The 24,886-nt window shown below is 41.6% G+C and overlaps 1 protein-coding gene across 2 annotated transcripts; it reads right to left on the minus strand.

Annotated features, from left to right (window-relative positions):
• On the minus strand, positions 1 to 24,886 carry LOC128811590 (pancreatic alpha-amylase-like). Of its 2 annotated transcripts, XM_053985322.1 has the most exons (12): positions 24,678 to 24,886; positions 22,363 to 22,468; positions 5,484 to 5,702; positions 4,741 to 4,887; positions 4,344 to 4,541; positions 2,044 to 2,274; positions 1,526 to 1,659; positions 1,318 to 1,440; positions 1,114 to 1,213; positions 781 to 902; positions 546 to 671; positions 1 to 298 (listed from the first exon to the last, which is right to left on the minus strand). In XM_053985322.1, exons 3-12 carry the CDS (start codon positions 5,652 to 5,654, stop codon positions 109 to 111), a joined length of 1,542 nt encoding a protein of 513 aa, XP_053841297.1. In that variant the 5' UTR covers positions 5,655 to 5,702; positions 22,363 to 22,468; positions 24,678 to 24,886; the 3' UTR covers positions 1 to 108. The 2 variants fall into 2 exon arrangements, with proteins under 2 accessions (XP_053841297.1, XP_053841296.1); XM_053985321.1 differs by lacking the exons at positions 22,363 to 22,468; positions 24,678 to 24,886 and having other exon boundaries at positions 5,484 to 5,922.

Genomic DNA, 24,886 nt, shown 5'->3' on the forward strand with positions numbered 1-24,886 from the left:
TTGAATGCCATTTATTATTTGATAGAGAGTCACTCATGCGCAAAAAGCAGGGAATAACATATGGGGGAAACAGGAATACACAGACCAGAGGAGGAGATTTCTCCCGCATTACAACTTGGCATCAACGTGAATTGCAATAAATGGATCTTCAGCATCAGTATTAATCTGGAAATTAGCCTTTCCATCATCAGAAACAAACACCTGCTTTCCAGTACATTTGTTGTTCTCCTTTTGTCCAGAAATAACATCACAGTAGGTACCAGAAGGCAGTCCAGTTTGCACATTGACATTCATATTCCTGAGAAAATAAACACAATTTATGCATTGTTTTTAAAACAGATATTTTAAATGGTGTGGAACATTTCTGAACATGATCTTACTCCCCTATTTGAAGGGCACTGTAAAGCAAGAGCCTTCTGACCCAACCCATCCTACACTCCCATTTTAGCTATCAGGACCCAGCATGCACTCAAAAAGCTCATGTTGGATTGCTGATGAGGGATGCTGTTGTTATCTCTGGGAAACTATTTCTGCCATTGACTTACCAGTTGTCGTTATTGAAGATGATGAAACCTTTATTGCCACGGCCAAAAGCCACTTGATTGCTGTCATTGTCCCACCAGTTGGAGAAAGGCTCACCATCCACCACGTTACGGAAGATAACCATGTTCCTGAAAACACAAGCAGTGTCTGCCACTGCACCTGCAACACCTCAAAAGCCACATGGAGCAGCAAGCAAAAGCAACTGCTTTTACTTCTTGTTTCTCCCCAGTGCCCTACCTGATTTGACGCCAGCGATGTTCACAAACCCAGTCGTTGCCACAGGTCGTGTCTGCGTTGATTGTGACGGCCTTAGTGGAGCCATCTGCGTTACTTGGGGGTCCATACCAGTCATTGACGTCCTGTCATTAAAAAGACAGATTTATATCTTGTGACTGAAAATGCAGAGAACCCCTCTGGAGAGCAAAGCTAGAGGGAGCATCAAAGTTGCACCAGCTACATCCAGCCTGGGACAGGCAAACCACTTGACAACCTGAAATCAACTGGACTAATTCTCTGGCTCTGTTCTCACCCTTAACCCCCATGCATGGATCTTCAGCATTAATAGCTCACCTTTCCATTTTCAAAATATCTTGGCCAGCGAAAACTTGACATCACACGTGTGAACCCATATGGATGGGCAAGCATGAAACCGACTGCCATTTTATAGAGCCTGTTTGGTGGACAAACAAGGAATGAGACAGAGGAACCTGCCAGAGAACACACAGACAAACAAGCAAGAGCAAGAAGCATCACCCAGACAAGAGCAATCCTTACCTGGCATCCCAGAAGGTTAGAATAGAAGCTCCACCAGCCCCGTGTCCTCTCTGGTTGTCGTGATTATCCACAAAGACCAGAGCTCTGTCGGAAGGCACAAAACCCCAGCCTTCTCCCCAGTTCCTAAACAAAAACACAGACTTGAAGTTACCCTGTCAATTGGTGTATCCAGTGAATCGTGGAGAAGTTGCAGCACCTTCATCCTTACTTTAAGTAGGCCATCTTTTCTCCGTTCCACTTGCGGAGCACTGTCCCCAGTTTGGCACCGTACTTGAATTCTGTCACTCGGCCATTTTCAAAGTACTGGCTGCCTGTGATGGGCTCTCCACCCAAGTCAATTACCTGGTACAAGAAAGAAAACCTGCATCCCTTCTTGTCTTACAAAGACCAACAATGCAATGTACAGAACTTAGCATGAGTTCTTGCTTTACATAGCTAAGAAAGCAATTACAATTGTGCTGCGTAGATCGACACAAAGTCAGAATAAGATGTGGGGGACACATGTGAAAACATGACTGATGAAAGGAAGGGTAGAGTTGATTGACAATCTGTTGTGGAGTCATTTTTAAGAATCAAAACTACCTATGTCTGCAGGGCTGCTCTAAGTAAATTGGGAGCTCCTTCTAGGCTAAGTTCGATGAGGATGTATTGCTGTTCCTCTGAAGGAGGAGGCAAAAGAGATACAAAAGACAAAGGCAAGCATAAAGGAGAAAATGTGGAGATTACCTCCTGATAAATGAAAGGTCTAGTTCCTGCAGAAAACCATTGAGTGTTTAGATCATGCAGCTTGTCCAGAAATGCTTTTATGTCCCCAGGCCACATGTGCTTGGCAGCATCAAGTCGGAATCCTGCTACACCCATGTCAATGAGATTGTTCATGTACTCCGCAATCTTTGAGCGCACGTAGTCCTTATCCAGGGCCAGATCCAGAAGGCCGCTCAAGCGGCAGTTCCGGACCTGTGCAACAGAAATGAAAAAAGTAAAGATGTCTGTGTATTACACCGAAGGAGGGGTGGAGATGGGGTGGCGGTTAATGAGGTTGTATTGGATTGGGAAGAAGGGAGGGAGTGATATCCAGAGTAAAGGCTTTTGTCTTCACAAGTCACTGTTGCACATGATAAAGCCCTACTGTCCTGGAGACAGCTGAACACCTGCCTTCCAATGGGAAGTGGTGAATAAATTCTTGTATGTGGCTTTCTCTTTACCTGTTAAACTGTCTTTATCTTAATCCATGAGTTTTCTCAGTTTTACTCTTCCAGTTCTCTGCCCCATCCCACTGTAACTAGGAGGCTGAGTGGTGTTTAGCTGCTGGCTGAGCTAAACCACAAATCCTCTTTGGTGCCCAACGTGGGACTCAAAGGGTTCAAATTAACAATGGCTATGATTAATGTGCTAGATGGAATTTACAGCTGGTTTTGCTGTTTGACTAGTAATTGACAGGCTCCTGTGCTTGCCCTGGGGCTCACTGGCCTCACTGTGCATTAGAGTCTAGGGCTCATTAGCAGCTGCTTTGTGCTTTGGCTGCAGCTGCAGCCTGTGCTGCTGATCCCCTCGCTCTGGGACACTCTGATCCCGCCACTGGCGGTGGCCTGGGCTGGCACCCGGCCGGGGCAGCGCTGCTGCTCCTGTGCTGCTGGACTGGACACGCTGGAACTCCAGAGTGGATTCGAGCCACAGGGACTGTGACCTGTGCATGAGTCCAGGCAGGACAGGAACATCTGGAAGTGCCTGTGCCCGTGGAAAAGTCCACACCAGAGCAGGTACATCTGGAAGTGCCTGTGGCCATGGAAAAGTCCACACCAGAGCAGGTACATCTGAGGTGCCTGTGGCCGTGGAAAAGTCCACACCAGAGCAGGTACCTCTGAGGTGCCTGTGGCCGTGGCCGTGGCCATGTCGGTGCCTGTGGCCGTGGCTGTGTCGGTGCCTGTGGCCGTGGCCGTGTCGGTGCCTGTGGCCGTGGCTGTGTCGGTGCCACAGCCGGGGCGCCCCTGAAGGCCCAAGGCCAGCTCCGTCGGGGCCCGAGGCCAGCTCCGTGCTGCAGCAGGCACAGCTTGAAGCACCAGCAGCTGTTCGTGAGGCTGGGCTGGAGCACCTCGAAGGTGTGGCCATGGATAAAGCCACAGCAGAGCAGGAACACCCTGCAGGGCCTGCAGCCAGGAGCCAGGCCAGGTTGGGCAGGTTTGCTTTCTGAGGGGACAGTGGCTGTGGGTGAGGCCGTGCTGCAGCAGATCTGTTTCTGGGGACACTGAGGCCCATGGACAGGGCTGTGCTGGAACAGCTGCCCCTCAGAGCCCCTGTGGCTGTGGATAAATCCATGCAGCAGCCGTGTCCCCCTGAAGAGCCTGTGGCTCACAGAAATGGCTGCACTTGGGGCAGGTAGAGCCCTGAGGGACTGCAGTCTCTGGGTAAATCCAAGCCAGAGCAGGGGTAAGGGGAGGAGTTCATTGCAACATTAAACATGATGGTCTAGTCCAAAGGAACTCAGAGTGGACACTGTAATGGAAATACCTTGAACTTGTTGTAATCCAGGATTTGAGATATGTCTTACAGGGATTACCACAGCAAAAGTCACCTGAACCCATGAAGGACAAGCCCTACATGAAGCAGTGCAAGTGCAGAAACATTACAATGTATTGTTGCAAAGTGGCTGGAGAGCTTGAAAAAGAACTGCTACATATTCTAACTACAAAATCCTGTAAGTGGTGCAACTACAGCACCACCTTGCACTGCTGTCAGCTTTCCAAGGGGGCTCCTTATCATGATCAGCTGAGTTTATAAGCTATAAAAAGGAGCTCACAGGCTGAGCTGAGTACACTGGGCTCATTTCAGGAGCAAACGCCTGCACATAGGTTCTTGATTCCTCGGTACTTAGAATATTTTGGGCCACACGTACCTATGGTCACTACTTCATTCACTTGTCAAGTGACTAAGCACAGGTTTTGTGAGGCACTACACCATTTAATTTTACTGTAGAGTTAACAGAACACGACAAAAAAAAATTTAAAAATTTTTCCAGGGGAACTTACCTGATTGGCATCACCATAATTTTCAATTTCTCCACTTCCAGTGTGACATTTGCCATCATTGAAATCCCAGCCAGAGTATGGCACAGCCGGAAAATCTTCCTTTCCAGTATTAAAATAGCTTCCACAGGTAGAATGTGTGCCTGAGCCACCTGCAGCCCCACACATATGGTTGACAACAGCATCCACATAGATACGGACCTGGAAAAGCAATATGTGCATTTCAGTATGTTTTGTAGCAAATGTGAAGTGATAGCCAGGGCTTTACCACATCGGTATTAAGTTGATTATTTTCCCTTCCAGTTTCTTCTCAGTTTACACCTCCTTTGAGGACAGCAGCAGCTTCCCTCAGCTGATACAGCACTTCTTGCCATATCAGACAGATTTTCAAGGCACTTACTCCAACATTGTTGCATCTGGTCACCATGTCTCTGAATTCCTGTTCATTTCCTGATCGAGAGCAGATCTTGTAGCTGATGGGCTGGTATCTTTCCCACCAGGGTCTGTTCGGGCTAGTAATGACAATATTTTCATTTGGAGGTGAAACCTGCAGATGAAATGATGTACTTTGATAAGAAATCAAATGGTTTTACTTCAACATTTTAAGGGCAAAACCTGTGCTCAGGACCTCTGCCCTCAGAGGAAAGTTAGTACCCAACCCAGTCTCTCTCCCACAGCAGAAGGTCAGGTCTGTGAGATGTCTGTCTTGTACACTGGCAAGAAGACATTTTGGGTTGTTCCTGTGAGTTGCCCAGGTCCAGCATGGGTCTGCTTTCCAGGTCATGTGCATGGAAGGGCTGAAGCCACAGGAATTATTTTTACCTGTAATGCCAAACCTCACTGCTTCCATACTTCCTTTAGAAGAAGGTAAAGAGCTTTACCTTCTACTGAGCTTTCAGGAGAACCTTTCAGCATGCCCCTTTGTAAGTGATCTGCTAGACATGCACCATCATTCATTCCTATAGGGGCCTGCAGAGTTGGGGTTGCTTCTAAAAGCAGTTACTACTTCCTACCTCCTTCCCCAGCAGGAAAGTTACTTAGAGATGACTGTCTCCAACTCAGGCATTATTAATTTAATTATTAATAACTTATTAATCAAATATTACAATGCCATTTTCCTACTATTCACAGGAAACAACTCACCTGAACTCCTCCAAATCCATTAGGAGCTAAGTAGCGTTCACACTCCTGAGCAATATCCTGCCAGCGCCATTCAAAGAGATGCACAATAGAGGTTCTCTTAGGGAAAGTGTTGGGGTTGTACTGCCCCCAACAAAGCCCTGCAGCTGCAAGGAGGAGGAGAAGGACTTGCATGGTGCCTTCAGTGTAAGGCTGTGGTCTCTTCACTGGCTACTTATGTGCCTGCAAGATGACAATGTTCCTGTAGCAGGTGTCAACATTCTCATGGATCAGTGCTATCAGTTATTATTTAGATAGCTAGCTCAATACCATTCCTTTGGTTTGTTTTTTCTCCTGAATAACCCAACAGGTGAAGATAAAATACATTTTCACAATGATTACACACCATCGTCAACCAAGTGGTCCAGGAGCAGAAATCAGCACGCAAATCCAGAATTGCACTCTTTCCAAATCAAATGAACAATGATACTTTATCAGAAGTATTCCAAAATGTGGAAAATCAGACAGGTGCAGAGGCTGAACAGGGTAGTGCCACCATCCTCTTGGCCCTGGGAGAGATAAACTCAAGGAAAGGACAAAAGTTAAGACATCCTGCCTGGTCACTCTGACCACTCTGAAAAAAAAATGTAACAAGGACATTGCTGGCGAAAGAATGATAACCAAGAAGATTGTGTTACTGAGGGAACAGGGACAAAGGAGTTCAAGTACAGAATTTGGAGACCTATGAGTACTGGTAAACTGATGCAACAAACAGCTTTGCTTGCATAGCATGGTCCGTGTCTCTCAACCCCCGCGAATGGTGTCCCGTGTGAGGAACGAGATTTCGCCTCTCTGGCCGTCCAGCGGGGATGCCCCACAGAACTGAAGTGCTGCTGAAAGGAAGCAGGAGCCAGCCGGCATCCATCCCTTCAGGTTTGGATGGTGACCCGTGGGGGACATGGGCACTAATATGTCTTCAGAAGAAAAACACGTCTTTGAACTTATGTCTGAACTTTTAAAGAAAGACAGAAAATCAGTTGCCCCCTCACAACAGGCAAGGACTCTGCAGAGGAGCTTTTAACATCCCCCTCTGCCTACGAATGATGAGAGATGGGTCTTTCTTTGCGAGTCACAATCCAATGGAAAGCGAGATGCTGGCACAGCTGATTAAGTTAGATCAGTGGTGTTCGATGGACGAAAACAACAGGAGTACTAAGAAAGAGACTGATAATGAACCTGAGCATGGATCCAAGACACAGATCCTGAGAACAAACCCACAGAACGGATCGAGCCTCAGTTTGGTGCGCGGCATTGCTGGCAGTGGTGGAAGCCCCTCGGAGCTCCCCCTGCCCACAGTTGGCCCCATGGCTGGTATTAGCCCCCTGGGCTCGAAGCCCCCCGGCTTGTCAGAGCTCTCCCGCCTCCTCCCACGCCCGGGCAGCAGCGCCGACCTGCGGGCCCCCGGTTGGTGCCTGCCGAGAGCCGCCCATCAGCTGCGGTGCACGGCAGGATCGTGCCCTGCACGAAGTGCTGAAGCTGTGGCACACTGCTGCTACAGTGCCTGCAGCATGCATTGAAATACATTTGTTAAAATTAACCTTGTCTTTTCAGGGAGCTGTGATTTTTAACAGGATTGTTTATTGGAGAGATGATTCACTGAGAGCCATTAACTAAGTCCTATAACCTTGAATTTTACCTGCAGCAGTTTAATCCCTCCAGTAAATGCATGCTACTGCTATTTTGGTCACGGAATAGTTGCTTACCTACGTGTTATTCCTTGATATTTAACTGTTGTATGACAGATTTCCAGTAACTTTTTTTGTAATGATAGAGGCAAAATGACTTTTGTTAAATTTAAGTGATATTAATTTTCAATTCTGTTATGTTTCAATTTAGTACAGTTTAAGTAATGGTCAAAATCAGTTCTGTTGAATCTAAGTGATTTTAAGTTTACCTTCTGTTAATTTGAAGTTCTCTTGCACTTAACTTCTGCCAAATTAAGATTTTGTTAAGTACTCATAAGTTAATTTCTGTTAAGATTAATTTTTGTTCAAATTAATTTCTGTCAAGTTTATGTGTTGCTAAGCTTAAACAAAGTTAAATTTAAGTGTTATGCAATTTAAGGTCTGTTCTTTTAAGTTCTGTTAAGTGCTATTAAAATCAATTCAGTTTCAGTAATGTTAACTCCCTTCTGCCTAAATAGCACAGCCCCTGAACCCCTGAACTTCGGAACAGTAGCCATTTATTTCCACTTCCCAATTAAACATTATCCTTTTGTTCTCCTATACAAGTCTCTTTGTCAGTGACATGATTGTATTTGATAAGTTTTCATTGATTGTGATCTGTATTGGATGTATCTTATCCTGTATCCAGCAGATAAGCAGTAATAGTCTTAATAAGATAATGGCCTTACAGGTGCAAACTGTTTTAATACCAGGGTACACAAACCCTTTACTTAAAAAACAAAAAAGGGGGAAATGTGGAAGATCTGACAGAATTCTCCTTTTTCATATTTGACCACTAGATGATGCTGTGAGTCTTAATTGCAAATTATTCTGTACTGGTAGCATTTTGGTTTATTTTATAGAACTCTGCAGCATTTTTATATATAAAAAGTTGTTTTTTTCTTGCCTGCATTGTAGCTGTAAGCACATATAGGCTGGGTAGTTTCTATACAAATCCATATTAATCAGACATCTTGGCAATTACTCTTTCTGACAATAAGGGTAAATTCACATTATTTTTGAAGCTGTTCTTATATTCTTCTCCCTAGATGCAGACGTGGACTGCTTTGAGTAAAGACTTGTGAAAAGGGGAAAGTATACTGAGAAGAGATTTGAGATATCTAATTCAGTTTTATATTTTCTGTTTAGCTGTGCTACACAGAATGGTGGGTTTTGTTTCAGTTTTGGAATTTATTTTTCTGTTCTGTAAGAACATCTGGAATAAAGGAGGACAGTTCTATTTAGCAATTATTGCTAAAAAATAGGTGATCTTATTTATTAATTGCATAGGCATTATTTATTTTTTTCTGTTTCAATCCTCCTTTTATATTCAGAAGTGCAGTTGTTTGATCCACATTGTTGGGGATATTAGCCAAGAGCTCCATTAGACTTCCACACATGACATCATTGTACTGATGATCTTCTCAAAGTGATTTCAAGAGAACAGCATTCTTTCATGTGAGCTAATTATTTTTCACCATTTGCTGTTTCTATGAACTCCTACGAACACGTTTTATTTTTTGCAGCAGTTCTCTCATCTTCTTATCAGAAATGTTAATACAGTAAGGCTGTACTGATTGCAGCAGACAAAGCAATACTCAGCCTTCTGTACAGAAGTGCTAAAGGCACAGCTCTATTCAGGTGATCCCCATATGTCAAAGCCAGAGGAAGGTTGAAAACAGGTTATACAATTCAGAACAGCTTACAAGCTAGGTCAGTGCCCATCAGTTCCAGCAGAAAGAGCTTTGGAGCTAGCTTAATATCAGCCTTTCCCACTTTCAGACATGCATGTAGCACACTTCTGCCAGTCAGAGATCTGGATCTTATTTTCAATATGTAAGCAAGGAAATTACACTCTCTGAGAGGTAAGGAGTACATAAAGCCTGTTTTTCCCTCACTGAAACGGCATCTGCCTCTCACACTGGGGTCTGATTGGGAAATGCCTACATGACACTACAATTCCAGCTTCACTGGGACATTGTTCTATCCACAGCAGGCTCTGAGGTGAGGGATAATTCACATTTATTTTAAAAGTAAGCTTCATTTTTGCAAACTCAATAACAATTATACTGAAACTGAGCTCCTGTCACATACCTGTGCTAACTCTCATTTCGAACATGTTTTCACTGATTTACTTGGAGGTAGGCTTGTATAAAATCACCAGGTTGCAGTAATTCTGCTGAATACATAGGATAATACTCATTTTGCTTCCAGGTGTAAGCTTAGTGGCTCCTTCAAAAACACCTAATACTGCTTTCCAATAAAAGATATTATATACTTATATTGGCAACAAGTAGCTGAAGTTTAAAACTCCTTAAGAAAAGAACTTGCCATTAAAAGTTGCTGAAAATGCTGTGCCACTGGGATGCCTGTGCCAGGGACCCCAGGTGTCCAGCACATGCTCACACAGCTGCAGTGTCCCTGCAGTAACACATTCTAATGGGGCAGCATGACAGAAAATCCTCTGGCTTTCTTCAGGCTTAACCAGAGACCAGCCTTCACTTCCAAGAGACTCACAGCAGTGGTTAAAAGCCACTTGTTTTTCTTCTTCTACCCCACGACCAGGCAATTTAGACCCTTGTTTCACCAACAGTCCCACTGATATCCAGGTACTATGTGAAGTATTTCTTCAGTATTGGTAAGATTGGCAGTAAGAATATATACCTAGACTTATTCTGGCCTTAAAACTATTGGTATACAACTGTAAGGACTAAAATTTATACAAGAGGCTTCATATCATAATTTCCATTTAAAAATATATATATATTTCCCAAATTTCTGTTACTTATGTTGTAACAGACTCCTATTCTGTTTGAGTGATTTTTTTTTTAACTTCTTTGTGTCTCAACTCTATTTTTTTAATGCTAGGAAGTACATCTACTTCTCCTTTGGCAGAATTTCATTGGTGAGAATTTAATTCTTCTTGCAGAAGAAGCTTCCCTGCTGCAAAAAAATTCCTTTGATAACTTTAAAAGTCTTCTAGAGATTTATTGACTTGAATTACAGCAGCTCACTTATCATTAAGACTTTGTGTAAATCACGGAAAAGGATAACAAATTTCATATGGTAATGAAGCGGACTTCCCACTTTTACTGCTAAATAGAAGAGCTCAAACATCATTAATATCTGATGTGCACATCTACCCTTTATATATTGTGCCAAAGTCAGCCTAGAGTTTGGAATCAGGTCTTATTTAAAAGGACAAGTATAAGAGAATGAGAGGACACTATTTTAAGCCAAACAGCAAAACATAAGGATATTTACTAGTGGCTAAATGCTTTCTAGTGGAGAGTGTCTATAAAATTTAGTTTGCAGCTCTGCTTCATTTAAGGCACAACTATAAATGGCTTTATTTCCCCCTAGGACCTGCTTGTTGTACCCTAATTAGAGTTTTTATCTAGTGTGTTATTATTCTGGTTCTACTGAATGCTTTGAAAGACTTTCAAGTGCACACTCTTGTAAGTCCACTTTTTTCCCCTAGATTTTATAAAGCAAATTATTTTCATGTTTCTATTATGATATTTAAGTATTAATTATCCTTCCAATAAAAACATTCTTTTTCTAGATAAAAAAAACTCTGGGGCTAACCAAGTTGTTCATACATTTAGGACAGTTATTTTTGTAGTGCAGTTTTAATAAAATCTATGCAGTGAAGCAAGGCATTGCCTTCATCTGTGTGTGTGCTTCCAGAATGATCTGGAAGAGGTCTGTAAGTGAAAGATTATCATCTCAGTAATCCTTTTTTCCTATAAATATTTGTCAGCCCAGGCTACCTTAGGCAGGGCCACTCCGTGGAGTTTCACGGTATCCCAGTGTTACCCACAGAGTGCTCCCTTTGCCCAGAGCTTCCATGGGCTGGGGCTGAGCACTCTGCCCCAAGCAGAGCCCGTCAGGAGCAAGCTGGAAGCACATTAGTCCCTACCTGGATTGAAGTCTGAGCATTCAATATAGTTCAGATCAGAAAGCCACCAGGAAAGCTGCAATTTAAATTTACTCTTCATCAAAAGAGAATGTGCAGATGGCATACTCTGTCTAGGGGATCACTGGAATTTCCTACTCTTAGTTCCTTAATTTAGGAGGAAGGAATACTGCCTTTTTAGTTACTAAAGTAGCCTTTGCATCTGCTGTAGGGATATAGCAGTGAGATGAAATGGTGGAAAAAATGGACACAAGGCACTGTTGAACACAGCCTTGGGAACATGGCAGTCAGGAGGCCATAAAAAGCTTTTGACAATCAGAATGACAAAAGGAAGGTTAGGAAATGTAGAAACTTTGGCTGCTATGGTTTGATTGCTGTCATAGAAAAAGAATTTGTAATGAACCAATACCTAACACACTCAATTGCTTCACATAGTGGGAAAAAGAACCCAAAAAAGCCCCAATCTCACCTTCAGCAAAACGCTTGGACCAGAAAGCTACAAAAATGAGTGCTGGGGGACTGGGAAATGAATGATTTTCTTCATGAGAGAGCTGCCCCTTGCTACTGTAACAACAGGGATAAGAGGAAGCTGCTTTGGTGCTGCTTCCAAGAGCTGTGCTGAGGCAGAGCCCCACTGTGCCTGCGTGGCCATAGTCAGGTGCTGTTCAGGGGCTTTGGTTTGCAGAGTGTTTTTTTTCCTGGTGGTGTTGTGTTTTTTTCCTTTTGCCTCATTTTTGGGTTTTTGGTTTTGGATTCTTTTTTTTTTTTTTTTTTAATTTTTAACGTTTGCTTGGTTTTGTAGTTTTTATTTTTCTATTTTCCACGCCTAGCCCCTTTGTTTGTAAATGAGTTTATCAGTGTAGAAAATACACCACAAAGCCTGCATGGGGTTCATGAAATCTCCTAGTCATGTTTCTGGCTTGTACCCCCTGATGGAAGGAACCAAATAGCAGATCCTTATTTACATTTTGCATAAGCATTAGTTAGTGGAGGAAACTTGTCTGCTCTGAAAGAAGCACATCTGTTAAACACTGCATTTACTCCAGAAAATTCTTCTAACTTATTACTTACTCCAGAACTTTAGCCCAGAAATAAACCAAACCGAACCAAACCAAACCATGATGGTATTTCCTCTTATTCAGCAATAATTTTGGCAAGAGAAACTTTACATGAATATTTTAAAGAGGAAGAGCTTGGGATTTGTGCACCTAAGATTCAATTAAGGGAGAGCTTGGCATTTTATTCCACACCCAACCCCCCACTCCTCCTCAATCCTCTAACTGCAGTGACCTTTCTTGGATTTCGCTAAGAGTATATAATAAATTATTACTTTTCTTATAACTTCTGAGATTTTTCTCTCCCTTTCACTTTCAGTAAAATTCTTCTGATGTATTTTGTGAGGAAGCCACCTGAGGAAGTGCTTGATTTAGGGACAGATGAAGTCATAAATCTTCATTCATCAAGGATAGGCATTAAGTATTTCTACTGAAGATAACTGTCAGGGATTTCCTAGAGGAAGGAGACAGGGGGATTTGAGAGAGGAGTGATATCTACAACAAGGAGGTCCAGTGAGAACCTGAGAAGAAGGGTAGGAAAGGAAGGGCAAAATCAACTGGGAACCTGAAGAGAAAAAGGAATGGAAAATCTAGAACAGAAAGATACAAATAAAATATAATAAATATTAATTACCACTGCATAATGAGAAGATATACTGAAGACTAAGGCCAAGCTGCACAAGAGTAAGCCTCGGTGGGCAGCATCTCTGGCCATCAGGAAAGGCAAGGCAGGAGCTGAGCTAAGCAGAGCAGCCAGGGCACAGCCCCACAGCACCTGAGCAAGGTGAGCAGGAAACCTCCAGAGACAGCCCCCACATCCACCTAAGAGTCCACATCACAGGACAAGGTCACTGTGGTGGTACAGCTCTGATATGGAGGGACAGAGTCAGCCCCACACACCAGGATCAGTTCCAGGAGTTGCCAGGCAGGTCCACAGCACTGCAGCAGTCCAAGGGGAAGTCTGAAGGTCAAGGCCCAAATCAAGGAGCTCAGTAGCCAAGGGCAGGTGTGACCAGCACTGAACTAGACCAGCACTCCTCCATGCCACTGAAAGCCAAAGGCTCAGCTTATGCTGGGCCTATGGACAGGGGTGTATAAAGCTCCAGCTGGGGCTGGTCAGGCCCTTAAAGCCTGTTGGTGCCTTCTGACACCAAGAGGACACAAGCACAGTGACCTCAGCATTCGGTAAAGCCTTTAAAATGCACCATCTACCTTCAGGATATGAAAATCCACTTGACAACTAATTGTTACATTTGGCACAGATAAGTACCACACCAGGCAATTTAAAGTTAATTTGGTGTGCAGCAAGAATGCTTCAAAGCAGCTAAAAGAATGGAGCATGTTTAAAGAGATGCTGTAAAGATGGCACTAATAACTGAAACTGCATACAAGTGCAAGTTTCAGCCATCTGTTTTCTTTTGTGGCCTCTCTGTGAACATTACAAGCACACATGCTCTGCTGTGTTCCCTGTGCCAGCCCAGTGCTCCTGCTGTCCCACCACATGGGGTTTCTGCTTGCTGGTCTGGCTGTGAGCTAACCCCACAAGAGCAGGATTGTTTCCTTTTCTTTAACGTGTGCCTGAGATGCTGCTGCTTTTCCCTGCCCTAGGAGAGATTTATAACACAGAGCACTTTTAAGTAGCTTTTCTTCCTGCACTGGCTTTAGGGATCATGGAGTTAGTCTCTGTGAATAATGCCTCAAATAGATACCTGTGAACATTAATATTTATTGTCATTTTGAATGCAGGGTTTGCAGAGTGTCTAAATTGGGTGTCTACATGTTAAAAAGGCGTTTAGGATATGTGAAAAATTAGGTATTTTGTGTCAAATTTCTTTGACATTGGGTAGGCCTCAGGAATAGCAAACTAAAAGTTTCATTAATATTTTTACCAAAAAGTTCATGATTCTATTAAACTTTTCTTCTTTCTTTTTATTTTTTCTTAACTTTGGGTAAGCCCTAGGAATGCCAAACTAAAAGTTTCTCTGATATTTTCACCAAAAGCTTTCTATTCTAAGTATGTAAACTTTTTCTCTTCTTTTTCCTGCAATACTAATAAAGGTCATCTTGCTGCATGCTGAATCAACTGTAAGTATTTCCTGTAAGTTGAATTTTATTTCCGAAGTTGCTGACCTGACTTCTGTGTACAGTTGGATCAGAGAACCATCTGGGAGACATCTGTTAAGCTGTAATATCTCCCAGAAAGGGAACATATCCCACAGTTCAAATGCAAAAAACTGAGGTAACCTTCCATTTCTATGCAAATGTTCTTTAATAAATAGCAAGCAGTAAATAATAAAACATTGAGCAAGTTGCTTGGATTCTGTCCATAACGATGTATAAAACCCACTTATTAATCTGGTGACCTTGTATTTGAATACAAGAAACAATAGATCAACATTTATGTTGCACATCTGTCTCACTTTTTTTGTAGTCACTGCTTTTAGCTATCCCAAAACGCTTCAAGAGATTAGTATTTCAGAAAGCAACCATACAGATTTTAACATATTTCTTCTAATGTGTTTACTGGTTCTCCAGCTGTATTTTTAGAAGTTATAATAGTCTTAGTTTTTATATACAAATATATATATCAGAGCAATGCATACACAATATAAGCAAAAAAAACCCTACAAAACTGACTCTGTGAAAATAGAGTCTCCATAAATGCTGAATTTTAGAAAAGTAGCCAGTGGGAAAAGTCTCTGATAGTTATATTTCTACTTTATACCACAACTCTCTGTAGACAAATTCATGCATTTTCATTCTAAATCTATTTATTTGACTTGTATTATTCTAGCATTATAGAAGTGCTCTAGTTGGAAAACCAGAGAAAGTGCCCTGCACTGCAGACAGTGTAAAGATCAGGATAAGTTACAACTTCCAAATCCCAACTCTAGGTTTCAAGTTAAGAAAATGTACTTTTTTCCTTGAGTATATTGTTTATATTGCATATTAACATGGCCTAAAACACAGTTTTTCTTCATTTAAATTCCTCACCATTGAAGAAGAAAAAATTCCAGTGAGTATCACTGAACTAGAGTAATTTTCTGGTGAATTATACCGCAAAATAAATCTGTCATTGGCACTTAACACTGTGGTTCTAAGGAACATCAGGAATGGTCTTGCCAGCTATGGATGTTACCATTAAACACAATTCTTTAAAGTACAATATAACACATTTGCTTGGCTATCAAGAAGATATGGAAATGAGTCACAGGAATTGTTTTAGTAATTGTACTTCTGTATGATTAAATAAAAGTAAATCCAAAACTAAGATCTTTCAAATAGTTTGATATATAAAAGTACTTATTTTATTACTTAGAGTGTGCATACTGCAAATTCATTCAATGATGAGAGAAATAAAAGTAATTCACTGAGGCCTAATAATAGTGAAGTAAATATGGTGTAATTGTATATTATTTTACAGCTGGTATTACAGTAAATCAGAGTAAAGCAGGAGTCTAGAAAGTTTTATACCTTGTTGGTGCTACATTACTAGAAAACAGGGGAACAGACAGTATTTGATTTTCACCTTACTGATAATCTCTTCTGCCTCCTGGTTACTATTTAATTGGAAAGTGTGAGTACAAGAGTGAGACGTGATCAACCTTCAGCCCCAGCACTGCAATGTCCTGGCCATTCACTAGACTGACCAAGCTGCAGATCTCCCAGGATTTTCTTAATTACCTTGGACAGCTGTGCTTTCCATGATTGCTAGATTGTGCTAAGCCACTCTTCTGTGCAGTGTCTAGTACAGTCTGTACTTGTACAATTTATTTTTAAAACACTCAGAAAATGGCTTCTGCTCTTGTTATTCAGCAAAGTCATGCTACAGATAAGAAGTCACCTGAAGTTTGCAATAGGTCTTTATCTTGCCTTAATATAGGATTGAATTGCCATTGAACTTGGCTGGTTTTGCATCAAAAATTCAGTAAAACAATATATTCTAGTCCATGCAGGAAAAAAGCTGGTTTTCCCTTCCTTTGTGCTGCAGGCATCCAGAATTGACAGGATATTGGGTCTGTGGGCTTGCCTAGAGTAACGTCACATCTAAGAACCAAGGAAGGCATCAGGAAGCAGTTATGTGACTTAAACCATATATAAAAGATATAATTTTCTAAAATGTAGCATCAGCTAAAAAGTCTGCTAAGAAAGTTGCATTTTGCTGATGATTCTCTTTTGCTGACCAGGTACATAGCAACAAAGATCAAAGATGTCTCAGCAATCTGGAAAGAGCTGCTGCAAATAAAACTCATCCATCAAATCCAGTACAGTTTAAGGCAGTTGGCTCTGAGACAAGTATCTGCACAAGGTACAAGACAGCAGGAAATCAGTGCCTTCGAGGTGCAAGACAAGTGAGCTTGTGACAGGCACACTGAGTGTGAGCCCAGGCCATGGACAGGCAGCAAAGTCTCTTTATCTTATTTACATATAAACAGGAAAGTGCCTCTGACTTCTGAGGTCTATTCATTCCTTGCATCTTTACTCCCTTTTCAGACCTTCTCTTCTCCAGCTTGCTCACCTTGCCAGGTTGTGAGACCAGGTCTGAAATGAGGCCATGGTTCCACCACTGGAACTGCACAGGGGCAGAGCCCCATTTATGGACTGGGAGACTGAAGCTGCTCAGCCTCATCCACTGTCTGTTGAAGTATAACAAGTTCCTTCCATTAATTTTAGTGAATTTTTGAAAACTTGTGTGTAATTTAAATATGCTGAAGCAATACTTCCTTTTACATTGTTTTTGTAGAACCTGTCACAGACAGTTCCAGTCTGCAGGAATTGCTTTGAGAGGGGTCAGCAGTATCACGTAAAGGAAGCTTCAACTCAAGGCTCCCAATATTGACTATTCACTAGAATGTCCAGTCTAATCCACAGATCAAGATAGTATGAATACATTGAATAAAACTTTGGGGAAGTCCTACAAAAAAAAAAAAGTTTATTATGAACATTTTTTGGTATTTATTTTTCTAATAAATTTTACCTTATCTTTAATGTCTACCAGTGTGCAGTGAGGTTTCTTATCTCTTTAAAATTAGTTATGTGATAATATTGTAATCTCAGTGGAAATGCATATATGTGCATCAATTTGTCTTTTGTTCAGAATTGAGTGTTTAATGTGTAAAGTGGTAAAGTTTCTGCTTTAATGTTTATCCTGATGGCTTTACACCTTTTGAACCAGGAGCTGATTGTAAATGAAGTGAATTTTTTTTTTCTGAGAAACCTAATTTAACTGCTAAGAAACCTGCTCTATTTAGCAGTTTTAATAGTTTAAATGAATCTTATTGACCCTTATTTAAACCCATTCTACCATTGAAAATGGCTTTAAAGAATTTACATAAAAGAAACAGATCCTATCCTAATTTTACTATGTGCTATTGCAAAAACTTTTTTTTTTTTTTTTTCCACTGGGAAAACTGGCACAGAGTAACTGATGGAACATCAAAGCATTTCTGATTAAGGACATTCCCAGTGTCACCCAGCCTGTGCCAAACAGAGGCCAGCGGGATGATGTCCCATAGCGCCATCACTGGCTTGTCCTAGCCCAAAAAGAGACCTCTGGTACCACTTGGGTCTCAGACCTGTTACACCAGCTGCTGACACTGCTGGCACATGGCACAAAGTATTAAAAGCCATGGGAGGAATGCACAGCAGGTGGGAAGAGAGTGCCACAGCAGCGTGGTCCAGTTTTGAGACCTCCCAGCATTTTCTCAGTTAACAGCAGGTCTCCATTCTGCTCAGTGTAGAATCCTGCATTATTTGTTTGACCTCATTTACTCCTTAAAGTTTCTTATCCGTCAGTATCTGGGATATAATCCTTACAAGGATGTATACATGAGTCATGTATACAGATGACTCATGTTCATCCAGAGTCACAAAACTCAAAGATCTGCAGTTAAAACTAAATGATAAAGTTTTGAGAGGGAAAACATTATCATCTGACATTGATGATGCATTTAGAACATCAGCATCTCTGCAATCATCTGAGTGGGTGACATAAAAATGCTTCTCTCTGTCCATTTTGTTTTATCAAAGAAATCATTGTCCTTTCCCATCAAGAAGGCTTTCACTCCATTATAGAAAAGCATACAGAAATGTATGTTGTAATTTATATCTTCCAACTCCCTCAAAGTAAGGGTCCTATCACATATGTATGACAGCAGGAGAACAATCAGTCCTGTTAGGGAAAAGTGTAATAATTTTCACATTTTATAATATGCAACTCAAGTACAGTAGGCCTTTGAGAACAACAGAAAATAATATTGATGTCAAAATGACAAAAGATAAATTATATTTCTTCACCTAGAGTATTTGGCCAGACAAACTGTCTGAATTAATTTTTCTGGTCCAGAGAATAAGAAAATAATACCTGCATTTTCTGATGTTGAATGACCTCCTTATCTGTGATTTTTGGTTATATCAAATCAGGATATAAATGACTGCATTCATTATGATGAACCAAAATTTTAAATTTTCATTTTAACATGTTAAAGGAAATTTATTACAGTCATAATTTACCTATAGTTGGCATGGTTTGAATATCTCATGATATTTAACTGTGTAGATAGATTTACATTGATAAAATATTCTTATCATTGGTAAATTATCTACCCCCTTCTTCCACATAGGAAATACACTTAGGATTAGGTATATTTCCACTGAAATACATTGTCTTTATCTTTTTGTGTCGTCATAACTTCAAGCATTACATGGAAAAGAGGAGCAAGGACTTTGGTTGTGTAAATAACAAAGACCTGATTTGCATCCCAAACCCATGTATTTTCATAGTTTACTTGGCAAAATTACCTCAAGAGGCAGGAATATGTAAGGCTGTATTGTTGAGACTTTCTTCAAATGTTTGTCTATTTAAGGTATTATGAAAACCTAACATATAATTTGGAAACTGTAAATGCAATTTCCAACTAGCAATTTGGGAAGCTAACTGTGGCATCTATTGGCAAAACAAAATGTTCAAGAAGGGGCAAATAAAAGCAAAATGCAGAAGGTAAGTTGATGAGTATGTGAGGAGATCATAAGCCAGTTATGGGCCAACACCAAGCTTTTATTTTAATTAGGGCTCTGTACAAAACAGGATTATGATGATCATAAAGACTTTGTAATTGTTATATGGGGGAAAAATAGTCATTGTGCATATTGGGATTTGAATTCTAAGCCTGGAATTTCCTCCATGGTTTATATCAAGTGGAAAGCAAACGTGGGGGAGCACATCAGGATGCCCTGTGTGCCAGGGTTTGCCCACAGAGTGTCTAACAGGGCTGCAGCACCAGGAGCTGCCCAGGAGAACAAGCCACCAGGAAGTGTGACACAGCCAGGAGGCTCCTTCCTAGTGGTTAGTTACAGACTGTTTAATAAAGCCTGCAGAGGATGTGTGCAATGGAAAACATCTGTGTCCACTGATGTAGTGAGACTGCTCTGCTGTTTAAAGTGTCTCAGACTGTGGAAACACCAGGGAATTGTGTGAAAAAAGATTCTCACTAAGGAATAGCTTGCATTGTTAGAGGCAGACTTTCAGATCATTATCACCTACACTTAGGTATCCATCTCAGGTATCTACACTGGGAGCTAAGGACTCTTGGTAGGAAACAAAAATAAAAAGTCACTTTTACAGGACACATCACTCTGTAATTTCATAGGGAAACTAATATCTGAATTGGCATCTGAGTAAGGTGATTAAAACAAGCTGGTGTGAATATGACTGGTGTTGAGCACATTGGCCACAGACAGAAATATGCTGCATATAAAAACAGGGAGGAATGAGCTTCCCCAGAATTTCTAAATAGATTAATTTAGGACATGTATATATATTGCAATACACAAAGTGCATTAGTCAAGTGTGTATAAGGAATATGCAATTCTTACAAAAGCAGCTCTTGAGAGAAATGCTCAACAAGGTACATAACATATTTTGAGTTAGGCTCCCCCACTTTTTCAAAGTAAAACCTGATTTATCAATTCCAGCATGTACCACAGAGAAGCAAGAGTCAACTGACAAAGCTGAGCTTATAAAGACCAGGCAACTAGAACCTCCTGGACACAGAGGGATAATCTTTAAGTTGCTTGTGTAACAAAAAGAATGAAAATAAGCCCTATATGTGTTAATATTTTACTGAATATGAACATTCAGTCAATAGAAAGTTGTAACAGAAGATATGGCAGCAATCCTTAACTATAAACTATTTGCAGTAGAGAAAGACATTTGTCACATACCATGCCCTCTTTCTGACTGTTTTTTGACTGTGGTTTATATTAGACCACTGGCCAGGCACAGTACATGAGGATTGAGACACTGACATGTGCAGAGGCTGTCAGCAAGCGGTGCAGATTCACTGAAACTCTTATCCTTGGATGGTACCTTACAAAGGCCACTAAAATCCATGCAAATCACCACATGAGAAAATGTCCCTCCCAACAACACCGTGACAGCCCCACTCATTCTCCTAAAGTGCCCAACATCAAAGATAATCCATTTATGTCAGCTGAAAAAGTCCTGCAGCTGTCACCCAGAGCTGGATCAGACTCAGTGCCCAGCTAAGGAACTTGACGCAGAGATTAGAAAGGGATATTCTTTAGCCTGTATCATGTTTGTAGCTGCTAACCTAATCGTATTTTCTGACCCCAAACCATTTGTGTGGAATTTCAGCAGGGCCAGAGTACAGCTATGCCCCAGCTTTCCTGCTCTGCCCAGCTGGCACCACACTCCAGCCATGGGCAGAGCTCCAGTCACAGTGTGGGCACAGCAGCTCTAAAGGATTGCCACACATTGTACTCATTTAATGCATACCCGTGGTACTGCCTGCATCAGAAGTGGGAGCAAGGAAATTCTTGTTTCTGTAGTTCTCTTCATGCTCAATTTGGGTTGAACAACAGCAAGGGCCACAGCACTGCTCCATTCCTGACAGGATTTAATCTGAGCAGGGAGGACACCAGCACCTCATTAAACCACTGACATTTTTTAAAGTTCTCTTCACAAAACTATCCATTTATTATGAAGCAGCTCACACTCCACAACATGTATCACTTTGGAAGTGTGAATACAATATAGCCTCTTTATTTTAGATGTTCTCTGAGTTGACATCTTCATCAGACAACTAAGACACATTCATAGAAGCAAATGTGTGATTTTGTAGTAGATGTGTTCTGTAAGATTTCACTGCTTATTTAACACTAATCGTCCTCTCTATACAACCATTGTATTACATTCTCTGTATTTTTGCTTCAGAATGATCTTTGAGCTTTTTAAAACCACTTTTCTTTGTTTTCTCCCCATCTTTGGGGCATTTCCTCTGCTTGAGGAGAGGCCAGTTTTTTCTGTTTAGATGGCTGAAGAGGTGCACAGCCACCCCCTGTGTTCCCCCATGTCCAAAGGGCAAACCCACAGCCTTCTCTGTGCTCAGGATGTCACTCTGCCTTTGGGACTGCAGCTTCAGTAATAATGTTCTGAAAGCAAAGGAACAGTTTTATGTCTCGTTTGAGGAGCAGAGTAATGAAATTTTTTGTATTTTCCTGATTACCAAGATCGATTTATGCCTCATTTCCATTAATACATGTATTAATTATTAATCAAAAATCAGTAATAATTTGAAGCACTCATAAGAGTTCCATTGCATTTTAAAACAGGCCTCAGGCAATTCCTCAATGCTTTCTTGACTCCATTTATATATTTTTCCAATGGCCAAAGAGTGCAAGAAATGTCTAACAAGATGAGACTAATTGTTCCATCTTGTTCACCACTGTTAATGACAGGTTTTGAAGGAAAAGTTGCAAGAAATAAATGATAGAATGCTGTAATAAACACTCCTGTCTCTGTGCAAGGGAATAAATATATTCCTCAATGCCTCAGGATTGACAGATCTTATTATAAGTTTTGTCCTAGCTACTGCAAGTGTTATTCCTCCGGAGTGTGATTTTTAATCTGCTTTTGCATCTGTCAGAATAGTAGCCCGTGCCAGGCAGTCTCATAGGTTAATTATATGTTAGACACAAGGATTTATTAGCCTTTCCCATATTTAAAAATCAAAGGCCAGGTTCCCCTTCTAGGCTCTTAACTACAGATATTGTAAGCAGATATATAGCAAAGGCAACTTTATTTCTTCAGAGACAGAAACAGCTGGAGTAATTCATCATTAGCCAAACTCATGTTATGGGAGCTCCACTAACTCACACACTCAGGATCACACTCATAAACTCACCTTGAGATTTCATTTACTGAATTTTCCAGTCTACCAGGAAGGACTGTATAGATGACTGGAGGGTTAATCCTCCTTTTCTCGAGTTGATCCTGAATGGGATGTACATCTGCAAGAGCAATTATTACATATTGTTATTTTTTAATTTTTGAATGTGTTTGCACTGGGAAGTGACAACTCTGAAATTTCCTGTGGCTTAAAGAAAGAGAATGTATTTATAGCTCTGTGAGTTTGCATGAGATACATTGTTTCTGTCACAAATTTCTTGCATAAATATGTACTCTGTATGAGATTGTAGTAGGACTATTGTTAATGTTTGCTTTTGGCCTTCCCATATCTATTAAATATGTGTGTGTTTTTACCAGCCTCAGGTGATCTGTATTTTCCAAACCTGCAAACTAGAAATGTTTCAGTTTTGGTGTTTTGTTTGTTTGTTTGTTTGGTGGTTTTTGTTTGTTTGTTTGTTTTGTTTGGTTTTTGTTTTTTTAAGGACATATTTTCAGTATTTCAGGTTCATCTAAGCAGTTCCATTCAAAAAAAAAATATGCAAGGACAGTCCTAATAGAGGATGAAAGACAAAAATAAGGTTTCATTTTTCAGTAGACTTGGAAGAGTCATGTGAATTCAGAGGTGTACAAAGACTGTTCTTCTTGGCTTTGCTGGCACTGCAGTCACAGAGGTGGAAGGTGCTATAGCCACGTGTTGCTCCTGCAGTGCAATAATGGTATCATTGAGAAGTGAACTGAAATTTATATTCATGTGCCAGTTTTACAGCCTTACTGTAAGCTTAGTAAGCAATACCGCCTCCTTTGACCTCTCTGGGGGACCTTCTTCTCCTCTGGATTTAAAAGTTTAAGGAGTCTAGGATATGAAAACTAAGGGTATTGTTTATAAATTATTTCACATGTCACTAACAACATCTACTTCACTGTTTGCATCCTCATGCACCGAGGTTGGCATTTCATGGGAGGCTTGAACTCATTAGGGCAGGTTGTCCTAGCAAAAGTCATCGTTAATATCTGCCCAAACTACCCATGGGAATGGGCTCTTTCTTCCTGCTCTTGCAATGGAGGTATTACTATTCCCTAAAAGGTTGTTCTTTTAGCAGCATATTTCAGCATGATGATAGAAGCAGGCAGCATGATGAGTCATTCAGTAGCAAGTCAAGCCTCTAATCTGGGACAGAAAAATTCACTAAAAAGCATCACAACAATGTGTTTTCCAATCAAGAGGCATTCAGCACAATCAGAGCTTAGAAGGTATTTGGCAGGGATATTTATACCCCAAGTCTTCTTCGGGGTATTTTGCTATTGATCATGTTCACCTGATTTATTAATGTCTGTTTGGAATGCCATCATTTACTTATGATAGCTCTCTTCTGATACTAGAAGTCATGTAAGTGAAAGAAAGAATCAATTTTAAGTATCTTTGATATCAATTCAAATATAGTCTGATGACATTGACATTACCTTCCACATGCAGGGTTAACTACACAGCATCATTTCTAATGTTTGGGGTTTTGGTTTGGTTTTTTTTTTGTTTGTTTGTTTGTTTGTTTGTTTTTCCTGCTTACTTCAAGCTTCGACAAATTCAGCTGAACCAAAGAGAAGACTTTTAAATCATTATCTTTCCTTTTTGGATGAGGAAGAAACCAGGTGTATGAACTCCATGGCTCATCATTGTCAACCAAATTACTCTGAGACTCCGGCAGTTAACTTCTTGTTTATGGGTATTTTAAAATATCGGGGTGGGGGATATTTTAATTTCTTTTTATTTAATACTATAAAGTCACAGATGCCATTTGCCCCGGGGCTCGGCAGGTGCGAGAAGGCTGTAAAGCACTTTGTAGCTCTGAGAGCCGCCCCGTGCCGTGACGCTGAGCCTCGCGTCACCACGGCCCGGCCGCCTTCCCGGCGGGAGCGCGCCCGGCATTCCCGGCCGTGCTGTTGCGGCGCTGGCCGCCAGGGGTCAGTGTTGGCCGGCAGATGCCGCCCCCGCGCCGGGGGAGGGGGCGGGGGCCCGGGGCGCTTCCAGCACATCCAGCGCTTCCAGCACATCCAGCGCTTCCAGCACATCCAGCGCTTCCTGCACGTCCAACCGCCGCACCGGGACCTCGTCACTGCGGGTGTTCGAATATAAATGGGGAAAAGCTGCTCACTGCAGCGCCCGGGTTGGGCTGGCCCTGCGGCCGTGCCCTCAAGCGCTGCCCGAGCCAGGGACACAGGCAGGGTGCTGGGACGCGCTCCCGGAGCTTTGTGCCGGGTATTCTTCTACTTTATCATATTTCCGATGGAATCTGCAGTTTTGCAGGATCTTACCTCCGCAGGAGCCGGCCAGCTGCTGCCCTCGGTGTGAATGTGGCCCTGGAGCCAGGAGCATCCCGCGCTGGAAGCACGAAAGAAGCGGGGAGGGGAGGAGGGAGAGCAAAAAGCGATTGGGGGCTGCAGGAACAAAGAGCTCATCTTTAGGGCTTCGTGCAGCTGAAGAGGAGGTGGCGGGGACCTCCTTTACCATTAACATTACTAAA

The sequence above is a fragment of the Vidua macroura genome, chromosome 9, assembly GCF_024509145.1.
Source record: "Vidua macroura isolate BioBank_ID:100142 chromosome 9, ASM2450914v1, whole genome shotgun sequence".
Taxonomy (NCBI): domain Eukaryota; kingdom Metazoa; phylum Chordata; class Aves; order Passeriformes; family Viduidae; genus Vidua; species Vidua macroura.

Bases quoted from the DNA above. Each gene is read 5' to 3' on its own strand.
- LOC128811590 (XM_053985322.1), bottom strand. From the start codon at position 5,654: ATGCAAGTCCTTCTCCTCCTCCTTGCAGCTGCAGGGCTTTGTTGGGGG. The intron at 4,542-4,740 runs GTAAGTGCCTTG...TTGCTTTTCCAG, and splicing joins CCAGATGCAACAATGTTGGA to GTCCGTATCTATGTGGATGC. The intron at 299-545 runs GTAAGTCAATGG...TTATTTTCTCAG, and splicing joins ATCTTCAATAACGACAACTG to GAATATGAATGTCAATGTGC.